Source organism: Oncorhynchus mykiss, chromosome 6 (assembly GCF_013265735.2).
Source record: "Oncorhynchus mykiss isolate Arlee chromosome 6, USDA_OmykA_1.1, whole genome shotgun sequence".
NCBI lineage: Eukaryota > Metazoa > Chordata > Actinopteri > Salmoniformes > Salmonidae > Oncorhynchus > Oncorhynchus mykiss.
Genome location: NC_048570.1, coordinates 84,183,574 through 84,193,574, shown reverse-complemented (window position 1 = coordinate 84,193,574; position 10,001 = coordinate 84,183,574). Strand labels below are relative to the sequence as shown.

The 10,001-nt window shown below is 40.5% G+C and overlaps 1 protein-coding gene across 2 annotated transcripts; it reads right to left on the bottom strand.

Annotated features, from left to right (window-relative positions):
- Positions 1 to 4,066: 4,066 nt before the first annotated feature.
- LOC118964945 (hereditary hemochromatosis protein homolog) lies at positions 4,067 to 5,928 on the bottom strand. Of its 2 annotated transcripts, none has more exons than XM_036981227.1 (2): positions 5,031 to 5,146; positions 4,067 to 4,908 (listed from the first exon to the last, which is right to left on the bottom strand). In XM_036981227.1, exon 2 carries the CDS (start codon positions 4,866 to 4,868, stop codon positions 4,383 to 4,385), a length of 486 nt encoding a protein of 161 aa, XP_036837122.1. In that variant the 5' UTR covers positions 4,869 to 4,908; positions 5,031 to 5,146; the 3' UTR covers positions 4,067 to 4,382. The 2 variants fall into 2 exon arrangements, with proteins under 2 accessions (XP_036837122.1, XP_036837120.1); XM_036981225.1 differs by adding an exon at positions 5,500 to 5,928 and having other exon boundaries at positions 4,071 to 5,404.
- Between the last annotated feature and the right edge of the window lie 4,073 nt (positions 5,929 to 10,001).

The window sequence follows — 10,001 nt, the reverse complement described above, 5'->3', positions numbered from 1 at the left end:
CCTCTGCAGTGTCTTGCGGTCGATGGCCGAGTGTTTGGACCATTATATTGTGTTGGTGATGTGGACACCAAGGAACTTGAAGCTCTGAACCTGCTCCACTACAGCCCCGTCGATGAGAATGGGGGTGTGCTCGGTCCTACTTTTCCTGTAGTCAACAATCATCTTGATCACATTGAGGGAGAGGTTGTTATCCTGGCACCACTCGGACAGGTCTCTGACCTCCTCCCTATAGGCGTTCTCATCGTTGTCGGTGATCAGGCCTACCACTGTTGTGTCATCGGCAAACTTAATGATGGTGTTGGAGTCGTGCCTGGCCATGCAGTCATGAGTGAGCAAGGAGTACAGGAGGGGACTGAGCACGCATCCCTGAGGGGCCCCTGTGTTGAGGATCAGCGTGGCAGATGGTTTGTTACCTACCCTTACCACCACAAGTCCAGGATCCAGTTGCAGAGGGAGGTGTTTAGTCCCAGGGTCCTTAGCTTAGTGATGAGCTCTGAGGGCACTATTCCTGTTCTGCCACTGGCTGGCCGTCTCTCAGCAGGGTCATGTTGATGTGGCGGGGGTAGAATCCAAACGCCAGACAGCTCACCTGAAACCCTCCAGAAGCCTCTTTCTTTATCAACCTGAGTCTGGGAGGAACTTTACTCATCACAACGTTCTTCTCTCTCTTCAGGAAACGTTTCCAAAAGTGTTATTTTGTATACTTGCATCATCCCATCCCTTCCTAGTAGTAGTTTCCCAGCATCATATGTATAATGTGTCATGTTGTAATACATCTTGAAAAATTCCATTGAAAACATCCTTCAACACGGACAAGGCTGGTTCTCCATTGTCCATCATCTCACAGTCAGTCAATCTTTGCTGAACTTCAACACCTTCCGTGAGATTAAAGTGGTGCTTTAGTTCAAACTATCTTAAATTCAAATTACCTCTGGTATATTACTCCAAATACATGAGCTCCGTCCTGAGCTTCATCATCCTCAGTTTTGTTGTTGATATGTTGTCCCCTGTAGACAGACTGTTTATTGTTGGAGTCATAGCAAGCCACCTGAACATCATCCAACATCCCCACAACCGTAACTCAGGGAAAGGTGTCTCTCCAATTGCTGTGTATGTTGCAAGTGCCCACAGAGAATGTGATCCTGAACCTGGGAGAGGAGTGATATTACACAATTATGGACATTTGACATTTTATAACATAAAAAAATCATAAAATTAGTTTGAGAGAAAGTTAAGTACATTTTACCTGTGTTGACAATAGTGTAAAACTAATGAACAAATGAAAGGACAGTTTGCCCATGATTTTAAAATGTTCACTAGTTTTCCAGTAGCCTCACGTAGCAGGTTTCTAGCTCTGAAGTGTCTGACAGACTTTTCTTTTCACTTGTCAAAACAAGGTAAAGTACTTTAATGTTGTTGAACGAGTCGAACAAATGGAGGTGGAAATTTAAGACCAAATGAAGCTGAGGGTATAATGAGGAAGAGAGGGTGAGTCATGTTGCATGTTGCGCACACAGCCAAACACCAATCAGATGACACCGTAAATTAATTACAAATAACGTTCAGTGAAATCCTTAGACCTGAATGTGTGCTTGTGTGTTGATCATGTTCATTTTCTGTCTGTCTGTCTGTGATACATATTGGTGCTGGAGTGTGCAGCATGTGTGTGGCTTGTGTTCACTTGCGCGTGCGTGCATTAGCCTGCTAAGTCTGCCCCTCTCTCTGTTTTCCTACTGCCTGTCCAGCTCTCCTCATACACACACACACCCACTCCTCCCTCCCCGTCTCCTCTCAGAGTGTGTATGCATTAGCCTGCTAAGTCTGCCCCTCTCTCTGTTTTCCTACTGCCTGTCCAGCTCTCCTCATACACACACACACCCACTCCTCCCTCCCCGTCTCCTCTCAGAGTGTGTATGCAGTAGCCTGCTAAGTCTGCCCCTCTCTCTGTTTTCCTACTGCCTGTCCTCTCAGGGTGTGTGTGCAGGAATGTGAATTTTTAATGCCACCTTCTGAACACAATTTACAATCCAAACAAACTTCTATAAGAGGCTAAGTAAGATGTGGAGCACTTTGCCAAGAAAATAACTGACCGTTGCCTTTAAATCAACGAAACAGAAAAAGGAAGGGAAAGGTTGGGGGCCACTCTTGACTTGAATAGACTTGTGGAAAAGATCAGTTTCCAATACAGCTGGTCAAATATGAACCACCATTAGGTATTGTGCTTTGGAATGGGGACTTTGAACCAGTTAGTTTAGGTTGTTTGTGCTTTTGGATGGATATTACAGTAGCCATCTTTTGTTTTAAAATGGCAGGGTGACATTAAATGATGTATGAATTATATTGTCATACACATGATAAAAACAGCAGCTGTTCATATAAAAGTACAACCAAATACAGTATGTTGTAGGTATTGCTTATGCTTAGTTCCTATAACTTTCCAACCCTAGACTTTTATAATAAACTTTTCAACAACTAACTAAGTAGTGCCTTATTGTAGCAGAAGCGTAAATGGGGGCATCTTGGGATGTGCTTTTGTATGTTATTGCTGTAAGAGCAAGTTAGCTAGCATGCTCTAATAGTATGTTATTGCTGTAAGAGCGAGTTAGCTAGCATGCTCTAATAGTATGTTATTGCTGTAAGAGCGAGTTAGCTAGCATGCTCTAATAGTATGTTATTGCTGTAAGAGCGAGTTAGCTAGCATGCTCTAATAGTATGTTATTGCTGTAAGAGCGAGTTAGCTAGCATGCTCTAATAGTATGTTATTGCTGTAAGAGCGAGTTAGCTAGCATGCTCTAATAGTATGTTATTGCTGTAAGAGCGAGTTAGCTAGCATGCTCTAATAGTATGTTATTGCTGTAAGAGCGAGTTAGCTAGCATGCTCTAATAGTGTTGCTGCTTCGAGGGTGACTTTTCGATGTGTGGGTCCCTGGTTCGTGCCCAGGTAGGGGCGAGGAGAGGGACGGAAGCTATACTGTTACATTGATGCTGTTGGTCGCAAATGGGTCTTCCAAATGAACAATGACTCCAAGCATACTTCCAAAGTTGTGGCAAAATGGCTTAAGGACAACAAAGTCAAGGTATTGGAGTGGCCATCACAAAGCCCTGACCTCAATCCTATAGAAAATCTGTGGGCAGAACTGAAAAAGTGTGTGTGAGCAAGGAGGCCTACAAACCTGAGTCCGTTACAACAGCTCTGTCAGGAGGAATGGGCCAAAATTGGCCCAACTTATTGTGGGAAGCTTGTGGAAGGCTACCCGAAACTTTTGACCCAAGTTAAACAATTTAAGTTAAACAAAAGGCAATGCTACCAAATACTAATTGAGTGTATGTAAACCTCTTACCAAATACTAATTGAGTGTATGTAAACCTCTTACCAAATACTAATTGAGTGTATGTAAACCTCTTACCAAATACTAATTGAGTGTATGTAAACCTCTTACCAAATACTAATTGAGTGTATGTAAACCTCTTACCAAATACTAATTGAGTGTATGTAAACCTCTTACCAAATACTAATTGAGTGTATGTAAACCTCTTACCAAATACTAATTGAGTGTATGTAAACCTCGTACCAAATACTAATTGAGTGTATGTAAACCTCTTACCAAATACTAATTGAGTGTATGTAAACCTCTTACCAAATACTAATTGAGTGTATGTAAACCTCTTACCAAATACTAATTGAGTGTATGTAAACCTCTTACCAAATACTAATTGAGTGTATGTAAACCTCTTACCAAATACTAATTGAGTGTATGTAAACCTCTTACCAAATACTAATTGAGTGTATGTAAACCTCTTACCAAATACCTTTTTGAGTGTATGTAAACCTCTTACCAAATACTAATTGAGTGTATGTAAACCTCTTACCAAATACTAATTGAGTGTATGTAAACCTCTGACCCACTGGAAATGTGATGCGAGAAATAAAAGTTTTTTTGAATCATTCTCTACTATTATTCTGACATTTCACATTCTTAAAATAAAATGGTGATCCTAACTGACCTAAGACAGGGAATTTTTACTAGAATTAAATGTCAGGAATTGTGAAAAACTGACTTTAAATGTATTTTTGCTAAGGTGTATGTAAACTTACGACTTCAACTGTCTAACTAGCAGATTGCCTTTGTTAATGCTCAGGATGCCAATCCAGCATATAAAATATATAAATGCAGATCTGGACTAATAACCAGATATGTGTTAGTCAACAGTCTCCCCAAACGGATCCTTTACAGTCCTTTATTGAGGGTAAGGGAAGATTGACTGACCATGACAGAATCATTCACACATTTTGTGTCTTCCCTCATAGGTGCTCTGGCAGTCATATTTTCATTGTGAATTGAGCTGAATCGACAAAGCTGCCTCAGTGTCCCAAAAATGTATTAGTTCTCAGAATCTGAAGAAAGGTTCATTTCCTCTGACACTGTTGCATCAACGTTGGCAAGTTCAGACTGAGAGGCAGTGTTACTCCACCTCCTTTTGACACAAATGAAAATGCCCAATAGAATAACAACCAGCAGCATCACCAGTAGAACTGAGAGAGTGAATAGGTGAACTCTCTCTGTCCCAGACTCCCAACTGACATCCAGCTTGTTGTCCAGACTGAGGTGAGAGGCAGTACAGGTGTAATTGTGTCTCTTCTTTAGCTCCTCAGTACTGACCTCCAGACTCTTCCTCAGCTGGTAGGTCCCGTCTCCACTAGGCAGAACCTCCCCCCCTGTCACATCCTGTTCTGCCACTGGCTGGCCGTCTCTCAGCAGGGTCAGGTTGATGTGGCGGGGGTAGAAACCAAACGCCAGGCAGCTCACCTTGAGCCCTCCAGAAACCTCTTTCTTTATCAACCTGAGTCTGGGAGGAACTTTACGCATCGCAAAGGTCTTCTCTCTCTTCAGGATTGTCTTCAGTGTTCTGATGCAAATGGGAAGATGAACATTCTCAAATAATACTCTTTCAAACGCTTGCCTCATCCCATCCCATCCTCGTAGTAGTTTCCCAGCATCATATATAAAATGTGTCATGTTGTAACATACCATTTGATCTGTATAAATGGCATTGAAAGTGTCCTTTACCACGAACATGACCGGTTCACCATTGTCCAACATCTCACAGCCAGACATTCTTTGCTGAACTTGAACACCTTCCGTGAGGTTGAAGTGGTGCTTTAGGTTAAATGATCTCTCTTTCATGTTGTTGAACATCATTCCAAATACATAAGCTCCGTCCTGAGCTTCGTTATCATGCATTTTGTTAGGGGTGTTATTTACCCTGTAGATGAAGTGTTTCATGTTGGAGTCATAGTAAGTCACTTGAACATCATCCAACATCACCACAACCGTAAACTCAGGGAAAGGCGTCTCTCCACTTATATATGTTGCAAGTACCCACAGAGAATGTGATCCTGAACCTGGAGTGGAGTGATATTATACACAGATATGGATATTTTTATAACATAACAAATCATTAAATGAGTTATGAGAAAAAGTAGATAGTACATCTTACCTGCGTTGACAAGGGTGGAAAAAGAATGAACAAAAAGAAGGACAGACAGTTTGCCCATGATTTTAAAATGTTCACTACTTTTCCAGTAGCCTCACGTAGCAGGTTTCTAGCTCTGAAGTGTCTGACAGACTTTTCTTTTCACTTGTCAAAACAAGGTAAAGTACTTTAATGTTGTTGAACGAGTCAAACAAATGGAGGTGGAAATTTAAGACCAAATGAAGCTGAGGGTATAATGAGGAAGAGAGGGTGAGTCATGTTGCATGTTGCGCACACAGCCAAACACCATTCAGATGATACTGTAAATGAATTACAAAAAATCCTTAGACATGAATGTGTGCGTTTGTGTGTATGTTCATGTTCTGTCTGTCTGTATTTGATTCAAATTTGTGCTAGAGTGTGCAGCATGTGTGTGGTTTGTGTCCGTGTGTGTGTGTGTGTGCGTGCGTGCGTGCGTGTGTGTGTGCGTGCGCGCGTGTGTGCGTGTGTGTGTATTACCCTACTAATTCTTCCCCTCTCTCTGTTTTGCCTGTCCAGCTCTCCTCATACACAAACATACACACTCCTCCCTCCCCGTCTCCTCTCAGAGTGTGTTCAGGAATGGGAATTTTTAATGTTACCTTCTGAACACTTTCCAATCCAGATAAACTTCTATAAGAGGCTAAGTAAGATTGAGGACCACTTTGCCCAAAAAATGACTGACTGTTGCCTTTAAATCAATGAAACAGGAAAAGGAAGGGAAAGGTTTGGGGCCACTCTTGACTTGAATAGACTTGTGGAAAAGATCAGTTTCCAATACAGCTGGCCAAATATTAACCACCATTAGGTATTGTGCTTTGGAATGGGGACTTTGAACCAGTTAGTTTAGGTTGTTTGTGCTTTTGGATGGATATTACAGTAGCCATATTTTGTTTTAAAATGGCAGGGTGACATTAAATGATGTATGAATTATATTGTCATACACATGATAAAAACAGCAGCTGTTCATATAAAAGTACAACCAAATACAGTATGTTGTAGGTATTGCTTATGTTTAGTTCCTATAACTTTCCAACCCTAGACTTTTATAATAGACTTTTCAACAACTAACTAAGTAGTGTCTTATTGTAATTTTATCAGGATGTGGAGTGGTAGAAAACAGACAGTCTAGCAGAGTTAGGGCTGCAAAATTCCACTAACTATCACTGAATTCCCAGGTATTCCCAGGTATTCCCTCCTGATTCTGGAAAACTTCCAACCTGGATTACTGGAAAACCTGGGAACTTTGGGAAAGTTATCAGGATGTTTCAACCCTAAGCAGAGCCAAGACAAGATAATAAAAACAATTTCAACGCCAGGGAAACTCTTCTCTGATTTCAGCAGAAGCCTTGTTTATCATTCCAAAGTATTGTTGCCAGAAGCAGTGTTATATTCCATAATGTTGTAACTATGTGGATTGGGACCTGACATCTAAAAAACTATAAATGTTTAAACCCTCCTGTGACTTTGTGTTTTGTTTTCATCCTATTGACTTACTGAGTGACGTCTTTATGGTGTAAAATACTGTAGTTAAAATCTGTACAAAAGTACCATGAAAGGCATTACAATCTGAAAGTATCATTTAATTTGACACTTTTCTTGAACAATGTGCGTTATTAAAAGGTGATTATTTAACTAGAGTTTAATAAACTAAGCGATGCATAAACAGTTACCTTTTTATTTTGCACATTGCTGATGATGTGTCAAACTAATCCACACTGCCTGATTATAATGAAATACAGTATATAGATGTTTTTGCATAGATCTATAGTATCTGTCCAGTCATATGGTCCATCACATTAGATGTTCTCTAGTATCTGTCCAGTCATATGGTCCATCACATTAGATGTTATATAGTATCTGTCCAGTCATATGGTCCATCACATTAGATGTTATATAGTATCTGTCCAGTCATATGGTCCATCACATTAGATGTTATATAGTATCTGTCCAGTCATATGGTCCATCACATTAGATGTTATATAGTATCTGTCCAGTCATATGGTCCATCACATTAGATGTTATATAGTATCTGTCCAGTCATATGGTCCATCACATTAGATGTTATATAGTATCTGTCCAGTCATATGGTCCATCACATTAGATGTTATATAGTATCTGTCCAGTCATATGGTCCATCACATTAGATGTTATATAGTATATATTTGACTTTGTCAAAGCAACAAAATATCTAGGGCTTTACAATGATGGTAAAAATTGGGAGACATTTGGGGGTTAAAGGGGTTTAAATCTTCCTAGAAGTGACACATGGTTGACGGAGAGACATGTCAAAATGCAGAATTTTAGCACTTTAGTCAAGCCTTAATTTAAATAAAAACTATGATTTATTGAATTCTCCATGGCTATGTTTACACAACCACCTGAATAACCCACTTCTGTTTTCTCTCCATATCCAATCTTTTTTTCTGACTGTTCACACTCAGTTTTACATGAGACCCATACCAGATTTGTGCATTAATGATGTAGCCTCTATAGTAACACACAGATGCAATGCTCATTTCCTGTTACTGTTCCTTAACATTCTGGCCGTGGTTGTAACGGTAATGGCAGGTCATGTACACATTTGATTTGAGCGTCCAGACTGAGGTCACAGATGGAGCCGAATCAGTTAGCTAACTTTCAACACATTTTGCCATGGTGCAGAGAGAAACATTAGCAGTTTTATAATTATATTCTATTCTACACACTGTTTTAAAGCACATTTCCTGCAGTTCTACACTTTTTGCTATCACATGCTATCTGGGGGCCCCTGATCTCCACATCTGTCCGTCAATGCCTGTGTGTTTGTTACATATGGAAATGTTTTGTTATTTTGTGTCCCAGTGTAATTTCAGGAAGGATGAACAACAACCAGGCAAGTTTCACAATGAACAATACTTGATTTGGAAAAGGGTAGAAGCACTAACTCTGACTCATTTCAGATTGACAAATGGCATTTACTCTTTATTAGGAATCAGACTCCAAGACAAATACAATTCTGCCTTTTTTCTACCTTTAGGGTTTTTATTGGTAAAACACTGGAGCATGCCAACCTGGGGAAATGAATTGACTAAAGCCAGTAAACATGGTAATGTCCCAAATGGCACCCTATTTCCTACATAGTGCACTACTTTTAACCAGGGCCCATAATGCACTACATTTAACCAGAGACTATAGTGCACTATGAAGGAAAAGGGTGCCATTTGGAGCACAGCCTTTGTGCACATGCCCTTTATGTAGGTAATGAAATGTAGATGAGATCTTGACGTTTGTTTTATATGTACAGTGCCTTGCGAAAGTATTCGGCCCCCTTGAACTTTGCGACCTTTTGCCACATTTCAGGCTTCAAACAAAGATATAAAACTGTATTTTTTTGTGAAGAATCAACAACAAGTGGGACACAATCATGAAGTGGAACGACATTTATTGGATATTTCAAACTTTTTTAACAAATCAAAAACTGAAAAATTGGGCGTGCAAAATTATTCAGCCCCCTTAAGTTAATACTTTGTAGCGCCACCTTTTGCTGCGATTACAGCTGTAAGTCGCTTGGGGTATGTCTCTATCAGTTTTGCACATCGAGAGACTGAAATTTTTTCCCATTCCTCCTTGCAAAACAGCTCGAGCTCAGTGAGGTTGGATGGAGAGCATTTGTGAACAGCAGTTTTCAGTTCTTTCCACAGATTCTCAATTGGATTCAGGTCTGGACTTTGACTTGGCCATTCTAACACCTGGATATGTTTATTTTTTAACCATTCCATTGTAGATTTTGCTTTATGTTTTGGATCATTGTCTTGTTGGAAGACAAATCTCCATCCCAGTCTCAGGTCTTGTGCAGACTCCATCAGGTTTTCTTCCAGAATGGTCGTGTATTTGGCTCCATCCATCTTCCCATCAATTTTAACCATCTTCCCTGTCCCTGCTGAAGAAAAGCAGGCCCAAACCATGATGCTGCCACCACCATGTTTGACAGTGGGGATGGTGTGTTGGTTTTACGCCAAACATAACCTTTTGCATTGTTGCCAAAAAGTTACATTTTGGTTTCATCTGACCAGAGCACCTTCTTCCACATGTTTGGCGTGTCTCCCAGGTGGCTTGTGGCAAACTTTAAACAACACTTTTTATGGATATCTTTAAGAAATGGCTTTCTTCTTGACACTCTTCCATAAAGGCCAGATTTGTGCAATATACGACTGATTGTTGTCCTATGGACAGAGTCTCCCACCTCAGCTGTAGATCTCTGCAGTTCATCCAGAGTGATCATATGGGCCTCTTGGCTGCATCTCTGATCAGTCTTCTCCTTGTATGAGCTGAAAGTTTAGAGGGACGGCCAGGTCTTGGTAGATTTGCAGTGGTCTGATACTCCTTCCATTTCAATATTATCGCTTGCACAGTGCTCCTTGGGATGTTTAAAGCTTGGGAAATCGTTTTGTATCCAAATCCGGCTTTAAACTTCTTCACAACAGTATCTCGGACCTGCCTGGTGT